The sequence below is a fragment of the Empidonax traillii genome, unplaced genomic scaffold (genome assembly GCF_003031625.1).
Source record: "Empidonax traillii isolate 1590-97213 ecotype Southwest subspecies unplaced genomic scaffold, ASM303162v1 scaffold100:size1405979, whole genome shotgun sequence".
Lineage (NCBI taxonomy): Eukaryota > Metazoa > Chordata > Aves > Passeriformes > Tyrannidae > Empidonax > Empidonax traillii.
In genome coordinates this window covers 528629-550010 of record NW_020955293.1, presented here as the reverse complement: position 1 = coordinate 550010, position 21382 = coordinate 528629, and the positions used below count along the sequence as shown (strand labels likewise).

General features: G+C 37.9%; 1 protein-coding gene across 10 annotated transcripts in view; it reads left to right on the top strand.

The window, feature by feature from the left end:
* Positions 1-21382, top strand: part of PTPRM (protein tyrosine phosphatase, receptor type M) — a 455758-nt gene that overhangs the window by 363506 nt on the left and 70870 nt on the right. For 6 of the 10 annotated variants that reach the window (XM_027882059.1, XM_027882062.1, XM_027882058.1 and 3 more), the window contains one exon: positions 1657-1844. In XM_027882059.1, the coding sequence (XP_027737860.1) occupies positions 1657-1844 (188 nt within the window). Of the gene's footprint in view, positions 1-891; positions 904-1656; positions 1845-21382 lie in introns of all 10 variants that reach the window. The other 4 variants (XM_027882060.1, XM_027882057.1, XM_027882055.1 and 1 more) reach the window with 1 other exon arrangement.

Here is a 21382-nt window from a genome sequence, read left to right as displayed (position 1 = left end):
TTCTGCTATTTTTGGTTTAGCTGTAAATGCTCAATTCATATTGGCTATATGTTTAGTGAGGACCAGATATCATGTGTCTTAGTGGGAATTAAGAAAACCTCAAATCATTCTTGAAATACGATTCATTGAGCTTTCTGGCTTTAACATCAATTTTCAGTTGTATAATCCAAGACCAGAATCTCACCTTTAACAAGGTGTGTTAGTATTTTTGGGTTGTACATGAGAATCTGGTACATACAGATTTCATAGAGATTATTTGTGGAACTTTCTGTTGTAATATATCTAACTTACGAATGTGGACATATTATTCTAATACCATATTTTATGAACATTTTACAGATTTATTTTTTTTATTTAGTCCGTAGCCAGTGAAGAGTAGCTTGAATAAGTCAAAGCACCACATTTAAATTTTGGTTAAAATTCAAAAACTCAAATTATTTAGATTTATAATTATTTGGGTATATAGATATTATCTATAAAAAATTATTTGGGTAAAGAGATAAAATATTTATGATGATACTTGGACTGTAGACTTTGGGTTGGGTTTTTTCTTTTGTCAAGTCTGAAAAATTTTTTTGGATTCCATCTAAACAGGAAGAAGGTTGTATTGCTTCCTTAGGTAGAGTGCACCTCTATCTGTTCACTGCTAAGTGTAGGTTTTGATCTCAGTTCCATTTGTGTGAAATGACTCACAGTAAGATACCTTGGTTTCAGTAAATCTAATTTATACTGTGAAACTGAGATCAGAATCTGACTCATTTAGGAAATCATTCTGTAAAGACTAAATTACGAACATAAAATTACCTGTAATTATTAATGTAGTACTGTTGCTTATGCCCTGTTTCCTTTTTCTCCTCCTCTTTTTTCTCCTGATATGTATCTTCTTAAAAGTGCCAATCAATGGTAAGTTGCCCATTTGCCCCATGGAAGAAATGTGGAGGGTTGGGAGAGTATGTGTCTCGTACAAATTTTAACCAGCCCACGGGGGTCTCCTGTTTGTTGGCTTGCATGTCAGTTGACATATAACATTCCATGCCTAATGTGGTGGCTCATGATATACTGTGGTCCTAAAGCATGTTCAGCAGTCAGTCAAGACATCTTTCCTTATCAGATGATCCTTTGCATTTGTCCTCTTGTAGTGTGTCTCCAAATGTTGTTTTCGGATCTACATTTCCATTGCAGTCCTAGCTTGATGAAACCATAAGCCATTTTGTGTATCTTTTTATTTTGCTCACTCCAAACATTTGCTCTAAATTTGCAGTGTAAAACAGAGCCCTTTGGTAATCTCTGAAGAATACAAGTCCAGTTTCATTCCGTGGAACTTGTTGAAGTTTCAGTTTTAAACTTTTGTGCAGTTTAAAACAAATGCCTGTTTTAAAATACAATCAGCTAGTGATACCTAAAACAGTATTAGAGTTTGGACTGCTCTGCAATGCTTCCATTGTAGAACTATGGACTTTGCCTCATTCCAATCAGTCTTGCAATTTTCCTGTGTAAACTGCTCCATGAATTTACTGTTCTTCTGGTGTAGCCCTCACAGACAGAAGCAATGCTGATGGCGTCAGATTTCTGCCACTCCTCTAGATATCTGTGTAGTTTCTGTTTCTTTCAATAAGTGAAAATGAGCCAGTACATTGTGAGATGCTCTTTTTCTAGACGAAACCCATACGATGGTCAGTGACACAAGCAGCCTGGTCCAATCCCATACCTACAAGAAGCGAGATCCAGTGGATGTGCCCTACCAGACCGGACAGCTCCATCCAGCCATCCGTGTAGCTGACTTGCTACAGCACATCACCCAGATGAAGTGTGCAGAAGGCTACGGATTTAAAGAGGAATATGAAGTAAGTGTCAGGTCTAATGAACTGATTATTTTGTCTTCTGCACTGTTGGCTGTGTCTGTCTGCAACCTGTACCACAGAAGAGGAAAAATAATTACTCAACCAAGTAAGCCATCTTCTTGTGTGAGGGAACATACTGAATAGAAAGGGTCACCTGTACAATGAGGTGATTGTAGCCAGCTAGGATGGCTGACAAAAGAACCTTCCTTGGAAATCTCTGTTTAATTCTAATTTCGTGAATTAGAATTCAAAAAAATACTCAAAAAAACAGGTCCACTACCGTTCTCCCAGAACTTCTAATATTTTCTTTTCACTACTGAAGAATATACCTTTTTTTGCAATGTTCTATATAGCAGATTGTCTAATTACAGGTACCATGTAACAACATATTAGCTTAGAAATCAAGTTCTACAAGCAGTATTTCTTGGAATAACAGCATTCATCGTGGAGAGGAAGTGCACAAATCTTTAGAGAGTCCCATAGGGCTATAAAATTTGGTTTGTGGTGCCTGAATCATTTTGGACTAGCTGGAGGCTCTCTCTAATCCTCATTATTTTTCACATGAATTTATAGTCTGGGTTTTTTTACTTTTTTTTAAAACTGAAGTTCTGTTTCTTCATTTCATGCTGAATTAACCTATTCCTCCCTGTCATCATCTTTGTTTTAAATGTCATGACCACTACATCCTGGCAAATATTATAGGAATTCAGCATACTATGCTGTGGATCCTGACTTCCTTGTGAGATGGGTCACTTTGCTAAGTGGAAAAAAGCAAAAAAACAGCAGAACTTGTTCTCGTGCTGAAAATTAAGGGTAATATTATGCCTGATTTCAAAAACTTAACTGTGCTAGAGATTTTCAAGAATGCGCCACTTCTCATCCAAATCATATATTTGAATGAACAGAGACTTATCAACCTGGGTTTTTTGTCTAATGTGAGGGAGGATTTGAGACCCTTAAAAAAATCTGCTTAGGTCAAATATTTTGCCCACTTTTCTCTGCCTTTTAGCTCAGCTTTTAAGTAGTTTATTCTTGTGAATAATTCTCACATACAGTAACACTAATATGGGTTGATAAGATGTCTACAGCAAGTAGTTCCTTGCAGATTACAATTCAGTGGATTTGGGCCCACAAAACAAAGTAGCACAAACATAATACTTCACAGGGGAAAGGTACATAAGATTGATCATCAGGTTTGGGCTATAAATTGTCGAAGAACGGATAAGAATTTTTGAGATAATTCTGATTGATCAGGTAGGAAGATGCATAGGAACTTGTGGGGTCTGATCTGTAGGCAGACTTGAAGCTGTCACCTTTGAAATACTCTGTTGACTTCTAATACTTGTTCTGAACTATGACCCAAGATGGTGTGATGAGCTTTTTTAAAAAAATCATTCCCTGCTGTGTGCTCTAGGAAGCAAACACTGATCACCAGCAGTCCACTCTCCTGTTTCCAGGAGCAGGCTGCACCTGACAAAGCCTGTATCAGCCTCTGTATATGTTAGTGTCCTTTTGTCCAGTTGAGGAACCTGTCCAAATTACACTGCATCTCCAACCCAGTACTCAGCCCTGAAGTTCCTTTCCTTGGACACTAGAATGTGAGAAATCAGAGGGTGTAAATGGATCATACTGTCATGTGACTCTGACATAGCCAGCAAGAAGGAGAATGATACAGATTCACTTTTAATTCTGTGTCCTCAAAGCAGAAGCCAAAAAAAAACAAAAGAAAAATCTCATTCTTTTATGTGATGAAAAGAGAGGGAGGAGGACAAACAGCAAAGTCATTTAAATTATTTCCATCCAGTTGGGCAAGCAGCAATTTCTCTTTGGGCATACTTGAGTATGCACTGCTCTAGAGCTTCAATATACCATACTTAAATTTTAAAGGTAGGAACTAATATATTCACATTGCAGGTCCTTCAAAATGACTAATGCAATTATTAGTACATTGCTGAGTTTTTACAAGTGTGCATACTGCTTGCATTTTACAAGAGATGGTGTTTCTTTAACTTCACGCTTTGTCATGCCAATTTCTTGTTATAAGAATTGCTTAAGTATATAATTGTTTAAACTGGTATTTGTGGTATTAGATTTCTAAAACCCGTGCTTCAGGCCACTTCCAAAGTCACTGAAGACATTTTTTCCCCTAAAACATAGATAACAATTCATTCCCAGAAGGAGCTAATCACTTGTCAACTTTCATTTGTGTAGCTGACTTAAACAAGTTTGTTCCTGTGAGGTTTTTTATGCCACTGTTATTTAAAAATGATAGAATTGAAAATTCTTGTCTTTGGAAAAGATTTGCTCATCAGCCAAAACCTTTTATACCAGCGTTAAGCCTAGAGGAAAACTACAATTAATTTACAAAAAAAAAAATGAAGACTGTAAAATGGAATTTATAGTGCAACCAATGACATGGCTTTTTAACTACAGCGGATCAAATGATGTTGCTGAGAAACAATTTCCAGGAAAATCACTTAATTCTGAGCCTACCAAGGTGATGAATGGCACCCCATTACAGACAGTAGGTGTAGTCATGACTAATGCCAGTAGATGCAATACATTAGGGTGCAGTTTGTTAATAGTGACAGGGAAGGGGAACTTGAAATAGTGCAGCTGCATCTGAAAAAGTCCTCTTTATATATGGAAATTTTTATAATCAGAATGAACTATAAGTAGCCATATCTTTGAGGGAGTTTTTCCCATTGAAATACTACAGTACTGCTGGTTTTCCTCCATATGCAATGAACAACTGCCCAATATATTCTAGCACTGCTAAGATTGCAGATCTCTTTGTTTACACTGCTGTCAGACTGATTCTGTCCTCTTTACAAATTTGAACTGGGCAACAAAAGAATTTTTTGCTTATATATTATCAGAAGGATAAATGTCCAAATGAAAAGGAAGAAATAGTTTGACAGGGGATTTGTTTTGAATGAAGTCTCGTAGATGGTTTTTGCTCTAACAAGACAACAGGATTATATAGTCTCACCAGGGAGAGAGTTTGATTCAGGAGGAGTTCACACAGGATTCACTCTGAAAATAAATCTGTTGAACTCAACAGAAAGTAAAGTAGCACATTACCCATTAGGAACACTTCAGAGGAGTGGAAGGATGTAGAGCACTTACTGTCATGCATAGTTTTAAGTGTTTTACAATAAAAACTAATAATTAGGGCCACTATTCTCAATAATTAGGGCTGTAGTTCACCCTCTAAGCACATGTATGTAGTTTTAAGTCCTACTGGTGTCATGAACAAGTTTTTGGTGTAAAAGAACCGACACAAAGAATAAAGGTTGAAAAATCATATTTAAACAGTGGCAGGTTGATACTTAATCACTCAGTGCTCAACCTTGCAGTAGGATTTACTTGGGATACTGAGTGTCTGTAGCTCCCAGTGCATGGGGGCTTGAAGGAACATCCTTCTTTGCAGGATGGTGCCCTTTTGTTCTCCTTCTGGGAGGAGCAGAGATGTTTTTGCTGTTGTCACTGGAAAGACTCGGGTTGAGTATCAGAAGTAACACATTGCACAGCCTGGCCCTGTTTCTGCGATGGCACATGTGGTCTCCAGTTCCCTCAAGCAGGATCAAGCCCTGGCTCTCGGCTGGAGCGGTGCAGCAGATGCTTGTCTTGTGCCTAGCTGTGTCTGTAGAACCAGAGCAAATGCAGAGGCATCCTTAGCAGCACACCAGAAACAAGTTCACTGCCTGCTTCCCTTAAGTTTCTCAGGCGTCAAAAAAATGTGGATGCATTTCTGTAAGTTGTGGACAAAAATGTAGACCTTCATTTGCAGCGTAGTGGAATGTGAATGGTTGGGATTGCACAGAAATCGTTGAACTTGGGAAAATTTCCACACAGCTAATCTGCAGTGGATCTTTAAAATTCTTTCTATCCCCTGCCAGAGCTTTAAGAAAGGAGAGATTTGAGCTCAGTTCCAGCAGTGTTAGACTTACAGGATAACGTTGGCCTGATTTCCCATGCTCCCCTGCTCTAATTGTGGGTTATTTAACCTGTTCCCCAATACTACAACATGGGAGAGCTTTTATTGACCACGAAGTAGGCTTGTTGCTCATCTTCTCTCTGCATTAAAGAAACAAAATAAATAGAGAAGGAGAGAAAAATGGTCTTCCCAACCTGTCGCTTCTTCTTCCTTTCACCTTTCACCTTTTGTTTTCAGACTCCCTGGTAATTATCACAGTGCTTTACACCGTATTCTTTCTCAAGAACATGTATCTGTCAAAAGGCCATAAATCCATAACATCCAAGAAACAAGTTCCTCTCCTTCCTAAACACATGGACTATGCTACTGGAGGCCAGCATAGCTTGGCATAGCTAGGGCAGAAACAGAGAAATTTAACAAAAATCTTATAATTTCAGATATGTTTTATTTTTTACCCTATATTTGGATCAACTTAAATTGGTGCCTCCTCAGTATAAATCGGTTCTTTGCCAAATTAAAGCTAGTTGACATAAGACAGTTTCAAATCGATTTCAGAGTGTCCACACAGGAGCTTGGACTGGTTTAACAGAATTGATTTTTAAACCACACCTTTAATTAAACCAGTGCAACTTTGTATAGATAGAGCCTTGGAAAATCAATTTCACATTATGTTCCATGACGGGGAGTTCTGAGCTTCCATTATCTCAAAACGAGAGGTTTCTTTGAAAACCCAAGATTTGCAAAGGGTATCCTGCTCAAATCAGCCTCACTTACTGTCACTAACAGGAGTGGGTCAATAACAGAGTTTTAAAAAAAGGTTTCTCCATGTAGCTTTGTCTTTAAGGCCTTCCCCCCACTGTCTTTCGTCTTTCTTCCCTTCCCCTTCTGTTGAACACATCCTTTCTCAAGTTTTCTGGCGGTTAACTGTTTCGGTCAGGAAATTATAACATTAAACAAATACTGTTTCTTAGACTATATGCAGTCAAGATGAAACTGCACTGATTTTGTCCCTTTTGTGCTGCATGGTCTCCACTCTGCTGTCTTGCACCAACATAACCGTATTAATGTCATAATCATCGCAGTTAAATAGATGAAGACAGGCTTACAGTGCCTGTCAAGGTCAGGAACATGAAATGTATTATCTAATGTGTGTTAAACAATTCATTTCAGTTTAGCACTTCTTACACCTATTATAGATGGATAGAACTGTTGAAAAATAGTTTATTTGCCATGGTCATTGTTCTGTTCTACCTTGGGGGACTGTGGTGAAAGGTGATCATTAAAAAAATGGATAATTCAAAGAGGATTTGGAGGTGAGTGTTGAGAATAAGTGGGGGTATGGAAGAAATTCTGTCTTCATAGCAGTATATTCATCGAAATGGAGCTTCAGAAGTTACGCTAAGGTAGATGTGCTAACAGTCAAAAGAAACCAAGTTTTTCACCGGCCAGTGGAAAATCTGGGGCAAATACAAAATGGTTTTAAGAAGCAAAATAGGGCAAAAAAAAAAAAAATCTCTAAAACCAGTAGAAATACAGATCCTTGTTTTGGGGGACAGAAAGTATTGCAGGCAAGCAGGAGATTTTTTTATGGAGGAAGTTTACCCCATAGGTGCTTACTTAAGGTTTTGCTTTCTCCAGACCACTTTTAGATTGATATCTGACTTAGAAAGAAGTCTGATATAATTTCCTTTTTCTGCTCTCATGCAAAGCCATAACAGACTAGAATCCTGTCACTCAAACCCAGTCTCCAGTCACATCTTTTCTTTCTTTTTGGTTTCAGCTGGAAGACAAATTTGCTTCCTCATGACACTTCTAAGCCCTGTGCTTCAGGGGCCCTGTTCTGAAATCCTGAAAATAGTAGGAAAAATAGGTATTTTTTTTGTTATGTTAATATAGCTACTGGTAAGACCCAGCTGGTGCTGCTTTTTCCTGCATGTTCGTTGTGACTGCAGCTAACCTTCCTCCCTTCCAACCTGTACATTTTTATCACACCTTTTTCTCTGATTTTGATATTCTGCAACACCAGCTGAGACAGTCAATACCACAATCAGTGCAGATTATTTCCTATCCCACCAGACACAAATTACACAGAAAACAGAAAGAATCTGAAACATTGGGTGAGAATGGGGGGCATTAGTCCTTAGTGTAAGTACAAGAAGGACAGCACCTGTGTCCTCAAGAACCAGGAGCAGGTAACAGTTTCTTTCTTGTCATAAAAATGGTGTGAAAAATTGTTAGAATTAATTAACTACAGAGAGCATAAGTTTGTGGGGTTTTTCTTCAAGTTCCATCAGTTTAGATGGGGCTCAGAACAGGTTTTATCTGTTTAGATGGAGCTGGGAACTCAAACTGAATGCCCAGTTGAATCTTCAATCTCTAATACTGAAATGTTGCTCTGATGTGATTATAGGTGTATATTACTATATAAGTATTCTCTCAATGAAGAGTAAATCCAGCTAATAGGGATATGAAGGTCCTTTATATGACGTAGCTATTCCTCCTTTATCAAAGGACTGTGCTAGTTTCTTCAGATTGCTGTGGGATCTGCAACAGCCTTCCAGCAATCCCAGGTAATTTTTTCCTGCTTGGGATTATTGCTGACTCTTGGACACTGGAAGACTTGGCATTGGGGAGATCATATGTAGTGAGGTTGAAAGTAATAGTAAAAAAGAGCAACTGCCATGTCCACAAAGCATGTTTTGGTTTGGAAATCCTAAGGTACTCCAATACCAGGTTGTTGAAATAAAGTAATCCCAAACCTGAAGTTACATTCACTAGTAAATAGCTGATGTTATTAATGACACAGCTTCCCAGTGCATGTGATATCCATTTAATTCTTTAATAAATCTCATAGCAGAATGAGTGACTTCCCGTTGTTGATCAGCAAGAATCAGTTGTCAACAATTTTAACTGTATGGCAGTTAATGGGAATTAATTTGGGGACTTTTTTTCGGTTTGTAGGAGGGACACTTAGTTTGCTGAATGTCGGTTTGTCAGCAAGTTTTATGTAATTCTAAACCTATCCTTAATAGCCCTGAATTTCTCTTCTTAACAGATGTCAAATGTATGAGAAGTGCTGTCACAGTGCTTAATATCATTCACATGACACTGTCTTGTGCCACAGTGTGGTTAAATGTGTAGTGGTCAAGGTGTCCCAGGATTTCCTAAATCACACTGTTTCCCTCTCCCACTCTTGCTAAATCCACTCTCCTACAATTTAAATAGAAGTGCATGTATATGCAGAAACAGCTCTCTAATTTGTTTTGTTTAATTAGAATTTATTCTTGTCACAGGAAATAGATTTAGGCAGGTCATGGCTTCATTAGAAAGGCTTTATGCTTTTATCTGTTTGAATAGTAAAATTGAAGAGGTGTATAGACTAGAACGCTTCCGGTATCCTTAGGATTATTCTCAGTGGGATATAGGCAGCTGTTTGCTCATGCTGCAATTCAGCTATTTTTGGTACTGATCAATCTATGATTTACTTGGGTGTGAACTTCTTGTTTTCTTCTTCTCAGTAGCCTAAACAGTCTGAACTGTCTGTGATCTCAGGCAAGGATGCCTAAAAAGAACAAGAATGACTAATTCAGCCCAATGTTTTTTTTCATGTAAGTCTACCAGTCTCAGTCTTGGTTGTGAAGTTTAGACTGTGTCTTTATGAAAGTCTGGTAGCTTTTAAGTGCATTTTTCATGACCATTGTATCCCTCTAAGCAGTTAAAACAGAGTCTGGTGGTATTGATCCACTCATGAAAATGTTGGCCCACTCAAAAGTCGTGAGGTATAGATTCTTAAGCTGATCAATTGAATGAATAAACCAAGTGCAGGTTGTTCTTATGTAGGAACTCTGTCAGCTATTTCAGTCATTGTCTGCGTCTGCTGAGTCTGGTATTCCTGGTGGATGCATTGGCAAACACAGTAATGAGTACAAAACATATCAAGAAAAAAAAAAAATGTGCTGCAATATGCCATTTCTCATGGTCCTGAAGATGCCCTGGGAGTCTTTTCCATGTACAGATATTTAGCAGACATTTGTTTCGTATTTCAGTATAGCCGGATTGAAAACCTAGAAGTCATTGAAAGCATGATGAGCACCTCTTTATGTCATTCCTGATCCTTAATGAGTGCGTCTGCTTAAGCATTTAAAATTGAATAATTTTAACTGTTGCGTGCAGTTCTGTTGATAAGCTTCTGGCCCCTAATTATCCCATGGTAATAAAGTTTCAATTTACTTTAGAAATTTTATTCCCCTCTTGGGTCCAACCACCACAGCAATCTTTCAAAACTTGTTTTAATCTTGCTCCCCTTTTTCCTGGCCTATGACTCCATCATTAGGATCTTTTATTCTCTAAAAACGTTGTAAAATATTTCTCAATTTATTCTGGAAAGATTTGTGGGCATGTGCAATGTAAAATTGGAGCAATAAAAGAAATAGCTTCCAAGTTTCAGTGATTGTTGTCAACTTGGTACTAAGCAGATCTTTGGAAATCCTGTATTCACATCTGAAAAGTGCAAGTTATTAACACAGGGGGTATATAATTTTAATGAGAAGAATTAACCTTTTCCATCTTACTACTTCCTCATGTTTGGATGTACACAGCAGTATATTCTTATTCTTTCAATAACCAACGTGCGCACATCACCATTTTAGCGTGTGGAATCTGTTGCACCGTTATTCTCCAGCTTTTCTTGTCTTCGTCCCCTTTGGTAGCCACAGGTTGAGAAACAGTCAAACTGTACTAAGCAGACTTCTCAGAGTGTAACTGACTCTGGTTATCTGTTAGTCAAGTCACTTCTTCTGACCAGTCTTGCTGCTGTGCTTTTGCTAGTATGAAATCTGTGCGCTCTCTGTACCTATTGAAATTAGGGTTTAGTTTTAGATTTAGCCAATCTATGCATCATTATGGGCTATTGAACATCACAGTAGGAAACTAAATAGGGCCACTGAACTTCATTTCAGTCATAATGTGAGTTTCCAGAGAGAAATCTGCAAGAATGGCTTTAATGCTCACAGCAACAGGGTGATAGGTTAAACATTCTAAATGCTAGTGACAAGTATGATTTGAAAGAAAGAAGTTTTTGAAACATTGCAGGCTATATGCTGCATATTTGCACCAGCCTGACTTATTAATTATTCAAATAAGACATTGAATATTTGATCAGAATCTGTAATCCCTTCTTCAGTTAACACATTATTTACTTTTGAAAACTGCTGATGTACTGTACTTTTCCCATTGCACCTGAAAAAATGAATTGGTCCAATTTATGTGCACAGAATAATATATTGTGCTTTAATGTTCAAGATATTATTCATTACTTTCTACTCATATAAGCCTCCTTACCTTCTTCATATTTTATTAGTGCCCTTTAAAAAGACATAAAAAATCAGTCATGTAGTTATTCCATTTTAAATTATGCAAATGATGCTAAATGCAATTATAATCTATTATTAATTATATATGCACCCTATGTGCTTTCTATAGATTGCATTTATTCACTACAAATAATTAGGCATTTTAGTCCATTGCTGGTCTTGTGAGCAGAGCTTTATTACTAGCTGTTTGTAAAGCGAGAGGAACGCTTTTCAAATCAAATTAGCATAATTTAGCTATCGGGTTTACATTTAGCATCACTTTATCCACAGAATACATAAAATACACAATATTTTCTATGATGCATTTGTTTTAAATAAGTTAAAGTAATAAATTTTAAATATTATAAATTTTTCAGGAACTGAAAATTTTTATTCTTATTTAACCTGTGGCTTAGTGTACATTTTAAGAAGTTTTCTAGCTGGAATACAAGATTTCAAGATGACTTCTTACATGTTTTTTGTAGTACTTGAGTAATTGTCCTATCAGTGCAACAGATGATCATCATTTTCTAGCAGGAATGATTTCTTTTTGTTACAGCATTCTGATTTGATTGGCCCAAAGGAGTCTCTGAGAAGTGCTAAGTCCACTGAAAATCTACCAGGTCATCATTGGGAAGACAAGAGGGTTGGCAAGCTTCTATTCTCTCTTGCTGGTTTCCTGCCACTGCCTCTGTCTCAGTGTGATATCTGCTCCCCAGATACCCTTCACACAGGATCTCAGTCACGCCGCTGCCTGCGCTATTGTGGGCTGTGATTTTTTCTAACTGCTTGGCTCTGTATCTGTCTTATTAATTAGCAGTTACGTTGCCCTGAATCCTCGGCAAGTCATCTGAGAGGTGTAGAGGACATATCCTGCCAAGCAGCCATGAGAAGGTACAGGCATCTTGATCAGGCAAAGATTAGCAGGATAACTATGGGGATAAAATTGTCCTGCAGGCCAAAGCTGCTGGGAAGTCTGGAGAACCCAAGGAGTCCAGGAAGTGAGGAGAAGTAAAAGTAGGCTGGATTTTTGGACTTGTGAAATACTGTTAGTGAAAAATCAGGATTTCAGAAATTACATGATGGCAGCATCAATCATGTAAAGTTACTGGAGTTACTGGGTTTGCAGCTCATTTCAAGACTGATGAAAAGTCATAATATTGACAACTTCTTCACAAGACAGAAACAGCAGATTGGAGTCACTCAGTGTAAATCCATACCCAAGAGCTGAAAGGTTTAGGTTGACAACACAATTTGGAGGCCAAGGCAGGGAAGACCTTAAGCATGTATTTAAGTCTAGTTGGTTTTGAATGGATTTAAGGGATTGTTTTGAAGTTGCTTTTAATATACGTTCTTTTCTGGTTTACATTTTACCATTCACATAAATGGAAGGAGCACCAGGGACATCAGACACATGATAGTTTAGACATGTTCATGTAATGGTGATGAAGCTTGAATATCTGTCCACAAAAATAGTGCAGTTTCTTCCCCTTAAGATCTTAAAAACAATCATGACTGACAGTGCTCTGCTTTGGTCTGTTGAAAAAATAAGTGGCATATGTTTCTGTAAGGTTAAAATCAGCTGAGGTTACTTATTACTCATTTAGCTTTAAGTTGCTTTCCTGTGCAATAATAACTATTCTTAATATGTAACAGAAAAGAAGCTCTTGCATCTACAAGAGAGGTCTGAGTCTCTAAGAGACAGGCTATTTCTGCTCTTACACCACACACCAAAGGGAATAAAAAGAAGTGAGAACCTTCCCTGATGCACAGGTTTGGGCCGTTCAGAAGCAGACATAGCTGTGGCTGCACTCAGCTAGCAAAGGGAGCCTGCTGTAAAGGGGGAATAAGCTCTTTTTAGTGACGCTGTAGGTTCTTGTCTCTGTCCTATGCATGCAGCGACAGCAGTCTCTTCTGAATAGATGTGTCCTGCAGCTTGCTCTGGAGTGGTGGAAGCTTCCATGTGGTGCAGTATTGTTTCCTGAAGTAAGCGTAAAGTTTTAGTTTGTGATTAGTCCTGGAGAAAACAACAGAAGTTCTTTGCCTTTGATGCTTAAATACTTGGCTGTATCACAGAACTTATTTTATGTGAGATAATATTATCATTCACATTGTTTACTGTAAATACCTTCACATGAGCAATTTCTGTGCTTTTCCTTACAAGAAGAATGGACAAACAACAAACTTCCAGTATGCCATAACATATGTTAGAAAGATAGGTCAGATCCTGTGTCCTTGGCTCATGAAAGAACAGTAAAAGCAGCCACCTCCAACCCCATATGAATAGGTAGGAAAAAACTACCTAAGAGGAGTCTTAAATAGATGGAGAAAAGCTTGTAGTGTAAAGCACTTTTTAGATTTTTCACATCCTTCCAAGATCCTCTGAACCAAAGTGTGACTGTCAAGTTGAGACACATACTTTTTGATCTTGAGATAGACTGTATGCAACAGTTCTTCAGCCTTTTGTGCTCCCTGTGTTGCTCTTCCATATGCTGTCAATGACCATTAGTCATTGCCAGAACACTTTGTTGTATTCTTAGCTTGAAGAGTATTTCAGAACATTGTCCACTGCATTAGGCTGTGCTACCTGCTGAGCTTTTGTTCACTTAGTTTTCATTTTTATCTTTGGCTGTTTGTGGTGTGTCTGGTCAAGCTGGACAAAAAAACTACAGTAAAACTGCATTTTCAGTTTGTAATTTTGCTCATTCACCCATTCATACTTTAGCTCCAGCTTTTACGTTCTGTGTAATGCTGCTGTCCACAGCTTCTCTAAGGTTGGCATAAACTTTTCATAAAGTCTGTGAAGATTATATAAGTAAGGAAATCCTTAAAGTGACACAAACGATACTTTTTATCTGTTCCAGTACCAACTCTCTACCTACTTTCCAGGGTAATGAAATATCACTCATTCCTGGCTGCTGTAATATCCCATTAGGAAATTCTGAGTTGTGCCAGAGATCAGTGTTACTTCTGCAATGCTAACAGCTATTATTCATTATTCCTAATATTACAGGGAATCGGGAGCACCCAGCAAAGCTATTTAGCAGCAGGTTTGAAGTGAACAAAAGGAAATATTTTTCACACAGCACATAATTACATCGTGGAGCTCATTGCCTCAAGATGCTGTGAAGCCAGAATTATAAATGGGTTAAAAAATGGGCTAGACAAATTCATTATTAAACACAATGGCTGTGTGCAGTCTCTAGCTGAGGAAGAGATTGCTCAGGAAAGCCATTGATTGCTAGAAGCTAAAAGGGTATGCTGGGAAAAGATTCACTCTCTGTTTGCTCTGTTCTTCATACTTTTTTGTAAACATCTGCTATTAGTTCTGGTATAGAAAAACTAATCGTTTGTATGGACCTTTGGTTTGACCCAGTATGGCTGTTAACACACATAAAGAGAAAGGAAATAAACCAATGATCCTGTATATACAAAGCAAACAACGTGGCGTGAAATGGTAATTCTTGTTTTTTCCCATACTGATAGTCAGTTTTATAGAACTAACATCACTTCAGTTTATAAAGAACAAAAATTGTTCTTTAGTCAGTTAGCATTCTCAGTGGTTTGTAGTTTTTTTACTTCAGTTGTGGTTTTCTTGGCCCACTGTCTTGCTGTTGGACTACAGGACCTCTGTGGACTGGGGCTGCAGGTTAATGATGCTGTAAAGGGAAAAAGAAAAAAAAAGGAAACCATTTGCAAAATATTTTTATTCAAACTGCATGTAGTTGCTATGCTAAAGCCTAATCCTTTAGCTTTTATTCTGAGTAGTGCTTTATTCTGCAAAGAATCTTGTTTCCATTAATTAGACCCTTTCAAGAGATTTGTATTATTTACAGTACATTGAGGTAGTGGAATTAAACTCTTAGTGTGGGCAGTAAACTACTTTGGAGATCAAAAGGGGTACAGTTGTATGAATTTTGAAATTAAACAGGTTGAGCTTCCAAACCACACCAAAGCATTTGTTTCGGGTTTGCACTGAGAAAAACATTTCAAATCTAAGCAAATGTGGTGTCTTGCTGCTTTCCTAGTAGTTTTATACACACTTCAGTTTTACCAGTGACTTTTTAATTGTCTCTTCTTTTAAAACATCACCAGCTTGAATTTTTCGTTTTGATGGTTACATTGTAAATCAAGTCTATAGAACCCACAGTAGCTACAACATACAGAAACATTTTAATCCAAGAAAAATCTCATAAATTTTCATGCTTTTTATGTGTCTAATTGTAGATTTGATTTGAGATTGACATATTTTCCCTCCATTTGTCATTTTTTTGCACAGCATTTTTGTTTATTTTACTGATATTTACTAAGTACACGTGCGTCTGGCACACAAAGAAAGCTAAAAAAATTATGCTATCTGCAGCACTTAGGGCTTCTCTGAAGTTTAGTTGTTCTGTGGATTGCTTTTTATTTCTTGTTACTGAGATTATGTGTGATTTTTTTTATGGCATTTTTTAAAAACACTATAATCGTGTCATCAGTCAATATTTGATCGTTACTGAGGTAGAAGGACAGCCTAGCTAGGAAGCAAATGTCCTTCCTTTTGACATAACTTGGAATATGTTTTCTTTTAGCTAAAGGGCACAACAGTGGAATTGCCTTAAATATCTTATAAGGGATCAGGTTGAATCTTTTTAAACCCTGGCCTTTTCCAAGGCCATTGCCACCTCCTCCTCCTGAGCATAGCAGGCAGTACAGTGGATGGGAGTCCTCCTCCCTAACACCAGGAAAAGTGAGGAGCAGGAGATGGACTACATTCCTGCTTTACTCCTTTCAGTTATGAGTAATCTTTTTCCTCCAGAGAGACAGTGGAGAAGATGTCCTGACTGGGGAGGTCAGGATGTGGAAACAGCTGCAGAAAGGAGTTATACTAGGGTGGTTATTCTGTGTTTCTGGGATTGAGGGAGGAACAAGCCGTGTTTTTACATGTTCTCTTCCTCTGATTTGTGGTTTAGCAAGTGCCAGAGTCCCTAGAAACCTGACTAGTCTGTAAGTGTAATAGTAACATGATTTTTTTTGGTGTAATGAAATATTTGCATAGTGCTACCCTTGTGACTATGTCTTAGTATGGAGGAGCAGTGTGTTATAGCGCTCAAGCTTAGGAGTGCAATTATATAAAAACATGAAAAAGTTGCTCTCCATCTATTTCCATGCAGAAAAAGGAAAAAAAAAATACACTACAGAAAGTACTGTTTTGAATGTCTCTAATACGCACCACATTTTAAAAAGCTGAAACGCATGTGCATAAAGCAGTGAAGTATCCATTCACCATGCAGTTCTGCCCACACTTGGAAAAGTTTCAGCATCTTCTAATGAAATGCAGAAAAATTATCTCGGTTTATCCTAGAATTCAGGTTTTATCTGGTATCATATCAAGTTTTTGCATTTTAACTCATAGGACAAGTTTAGTTACCAGCCGTTATGACTACAATGAAGTTACAGAGAACAGAAACTTCCAAATTCAGCTACCTAATATAAAAAAAAAGCAAACCAAATTTTCTTGGGGTGTTGTCTCAAATACACTTTTAAATACATTCTTATGGAACTAAAATTCAGCTTACAGAGGCTAACTTAGGGCAAGGTAGGAAGCCAGAGTGGGACATGAGACCACCATGTTATGTTGACAGTTTTGCACCAAATCCAGGTACTTTCCAACCAGTAAAAGGTTTCTCATGGAAACTAAATTGTTTACAATGGATATTTCTTGGACATTTTGCAGGGATGGTCTACAGACTGTGTATTATATCAAAGGATGGGAAGAGGGATGTGGTTAATGAGGTTTTATTGTACCGTAAGTATGGGGAAAAAAACAGAGTTTAGGGTTCACTGGGTCTGAAACAGTTTTACTATCTTCTAATATTGCTTTTTACAAATTTGACTATTTTTACCACTGCAATGTCCCAGGACCCTGTTTTGTTTTGGAAGACAAATCTTTTTTTGTAACTTAGGTAATTCCAGAGCATTTTTAGTTTTGAGGCAATTTGGGCTGAAACCTAATTTTAAAGAATACTGTGTCCCTTTTCCAGCAAATTACTGGTATCAGGAAGGTATCCTAATCATTGACAGGTAGAATTTTAGTGCCACAATGTGCATTCAAAGGGCTCCTGTAACCATCATTCTTCCTCTTTAGCTGAGGGAACTGAGATTGTTTAGCTTGGAGAAAAGGAGACTGGTAGGAGACCTTATTGCTCTCTACAACCACCTGAAAGGAGGTTGTGGCAATGTGGCAATACTCTTCTCCCAGATGACAAGTAACAGGACAAGAGGAAACAGCCTCAAATTGTGCCAAGGGAGATTTAGGTTAGATATTAGGAAAAAATTCTTCACCAAAAGGGTTGTTGAGCATTGGAGCAGGCTGGCCAGGGAAGAGGTGAAGTTGCCACATATTTCAAAGGGTAGTCGTGACGCTTAAGGACATGGTTTAGTGGTGGACTCAGCAGTGCTGGGTTAATGGTTGGACTCAATGGTCTTAAGGGTCTTCTGCAACCTAAATGATTCTGTGATTGGTGAGGGTGCACTCTGCCCCATCATCCAGGTAATTAAGGAAAATCTTGAGCACTGCTGACCTCCCTAACACTCCAGATGTTTACTCCTTAATATATGTCCCCCCCTTGTATGCCCGGTCTGGTCCCTACTGAGCTGACATCTCTAAGTCTCATAGCAGTAAGCCATCTCCTGTTGTTTAAGTGGGTGTTTTCAAAGTTAGAACTCCCACCAATTTTCAGGACTGGAACATTTCATTGCCAAGTCACTCTTGTCCATCTAGCTCACTCTTTATCATTTCATCTTGTTCCATTTGCAGAATTTGGCATATAGAGTTTGATAATACTTTTAATAAGAAATCTAATAAATATGGACTTTATTGGATTATTTTAAACAACTAGTAATTGGCTTAATGAGAGACAGATGCCTGGAATCTTTGTATTGTCTTGTAAGGAAAATATTTATATAGTGACTCAAATTTTTAAAAGTTTTGTTTTATAGAGGGATGCAGAGAATAAAGGCATCTGCTGCTATTCAACAGAGCTTTTATAGTGTTGGCTTGCCTCAATTAATCTAGCTTCAGTGCAGTGTTCTAATGAAAGGAATAAAAATGTAGAGCTGCAATGTATATAAATCTTGAAACGTCCACAGAGAGCTGATAAATTGCTGTATTTTGCTCAGTTAATCCGAAAGAGAAAATGAAGAAGCAGATTGCAAAAACCAAAATTATACATCAAGTCGTTAAACCTCAGTCTTCATTACTGAAGAATTGTTTTGATACTCAGCAAGATCAGAATCTGAACAAAAGAGTATCTAGGTGACATGTTCACAAGGGTGCTGTACACCAGCAAAAAAAATCCACAGAATAATGTCATGGATGTGATCTAAGTGCAGAACTATGATTGCTCCTTTTCTGTTCTTAAAGCTGTGAGAACTATGATTGCTCCTTTTCTGTTCTTAAAGCTGTGAGTATAAACAGTATTTTACACTGTTTTTTCCTTTGTGACTAACCTTTTATTTCTTAAGTTTCTTATTTCATAATCCATTTGTGTTACTCCATAGACTTTGTAACTTTTCAGTTAGCTCCCTTACTCCATAAACAACTCACCTTCATGTCCTCACCCTGTTGTCCTTTAGAATAAAGACTAATCTGTCAAACAATAGCACTTTCCTTTCCTTTTTTTTGCCAGAGTCTGTTCTCTGTGAGTATAACATTTGGGTCATTATTTTACTAAACAGTGCTGTTACTTGTTCATAGCAATTGTGAAACACCACCAAACAAGAGTAGAAGAGACATCTCTGTTGCAGTTCTGCCCTTTAAGTAACTGATGACACTCGAATTCCCATTTCTGTCACGATGGATGGAGATTGCTTTTCTTCTTTTAGTTAGTCCAATACTTACTTCACTTGCAGTGTATATTCTCTGAATGTAGCTGTGTGAGTGATATAAATAGGAAGAAGAGACATTTTCACTCCGATATCCAGAGATCTTCATTGTATTGCACAAGGTCAGTACAAGTTCAGAAGACTTCTCAAGGCTCTCTGAATGTTTCTTTCTCGGGCATCAGGAATTACTAGCTGATTACAGGGAAAGGGAGCTGGACAATCTGAATGTCCATTGATAAGCTCCTGTATATGCCATAGTGAAACTGTCACTTGTGTATTGTATTTTTCTTTTGAGAAAATCTTAGTACCACATGTCTAATGCTAGATTAATGATGCAGAAGTGGTCTTCAAATGACAGCCTTTAGGAACAGAAACTCCCTTTGCCCCTCCCTTATTCTTAACTTCCAGAGAGTACTTCCTCTACACATGACCCATTAGCTGAGCCTGCAGCATTTGAGGAGCCTTGATTCCATGTATTATATAGACAAATAAACTATCTAGTTTTAAGCCTGGTTGGTAAACTGCTGCAGGGATACCTCTCTGAATGAGATATATATACATTTCAGGCATCAAAATAAGGCAATTCAGGTTGGTAAGCTGCTGCTCTTTGTTAGTGTTAGTGTTAGCAGACACTCTTTGTTCTAACAAGTAGTCTTGGGGCTTTTTTGAAGTGCTGCTGTCTGTCAGTATACAGTGAGCAAACTAAAAATAATTAGATTAACCATTGACAGCAATACTTGTTATCATTGTCAATCGCATTACTACCTCTACTATTTTTATGCCGATTATTTTTTTTTGCTCTTAAATACTCAGTGTTGCTCTTTCAGTGGTTTTTCAGAGAGCTGGGAAATCATCTGGGACCAACACCATTTTTTTTTCAAGTTTTTACCACTCCTTCCCAGTAAGTGTGCAGTTGTCCAAAGGGAAGATGATTGACAGGAAGCAATTATAGAGTGAGAGCCTGCAGAGAGATGTCTGGGAAAAGGAAGCATAACTTTAAAAACTGGAGCCAGGAGTTTTGAATAGTGAAGTAGGGGGAGCTCCTGTTGCTGTGGAAGTACTCAGTGGCCCTACTGTGACACATTACTGCTCTCCCCCAAGCAGAATAGTGTAGCAAATGATAGGCTCATGGACTGGATGCTGGCCAGGAAAAGTGGTAAGTAGACATGCAGCTTTAGATAGGAGATCATTTTCTTTAGAACAAGGAAAATGCTGGGCTAAAAGTCAAGCCCAGAGGAATGACTAATTGACTTCATATATGCTAGCAAAGAGTGTATTTGCAAACGAGCAAAGCAGACATTGAGGCACCAAAGTTTCCCATGAAGATCAAAAAAATGTAATGAACCAGCACAATGAAGTGCTGTCCTTCTTTTGAAATGGCACTGCAAATAGACCCTTATCTATTTTAGCATACCCTACTGCTCTTACTTCCCTTGAAAAGTACTCTGTTATACACTGGGAAAAACAACATTGTGCAAAATATTTGTGTTTCATCTGTGCACGCTAGTGTACTCTGGCTTTTATCTTGTAGTTGAATGTGATGTCAGTGTCGCCCTGTAGCAGAATTAAAATCTTATTATGTGAGCTTTGTTTCTTTATCTTCTATTCAAATTATATTAACTAGAGCAGCCTAGATACACTCATGAAAACCCTTGAGGCTCACTTAGTGAGCCAAATCTGAGGGGTGCTTTATCACTTCAGAAAGGTTAGATCAGCTGTGTGTACATTACAACTTGGATGAAGATAGGGGAGGGGTTTGTTCACTTTTCAAATTCAAAATTTGTTTGCTTTTGTTTCGTTTTTCCATATGACATTTTCTGTTGCTTCAGGGAATTTTATTACATTCAAGGTTTTTCCAAATTGTGTGGTTCTAAATCACAAACAGCTTGTCTTTACAGGGGATTTGAAGATCTTATCAGGTTTTCTGTGCTTGGGTGAGCTGATAAGTTAAGAGTCAGGCAGTTCTTGTGAATTCTGAGCTCAGCACTGTCTCAATTACAATTATGTATTCAGATTAAATCAGATCAAAATATTACTGGATTAGCTAGAAATGTGTTTCTTATCAATGTATGTGTCTACTAGTTTAATGCTGATCACCTTTCATTAGAAATAATCTTAAGTAAGCAGGAAGTACACAGGTGTTAAGAAATAGTACCTCTTCAAATAGTATAATGGCCAGTCTCTTCGCGAACGAAGAACCGGGGAAGGTCTTTCCACCTTCCAGCCTGCGCATTGGATTTTTTAGGTGAGACACAGTGTGCGCGGAACTGAGCCCACCCTTTAATCCTGAGGTTCATCTGCCGGGGCCAAGCGAGCTTGGACAGTGGCAGCGAGGTCCTCAGGACGTAGATGGATTGCCTTATGGGCTAACGAACTCCATC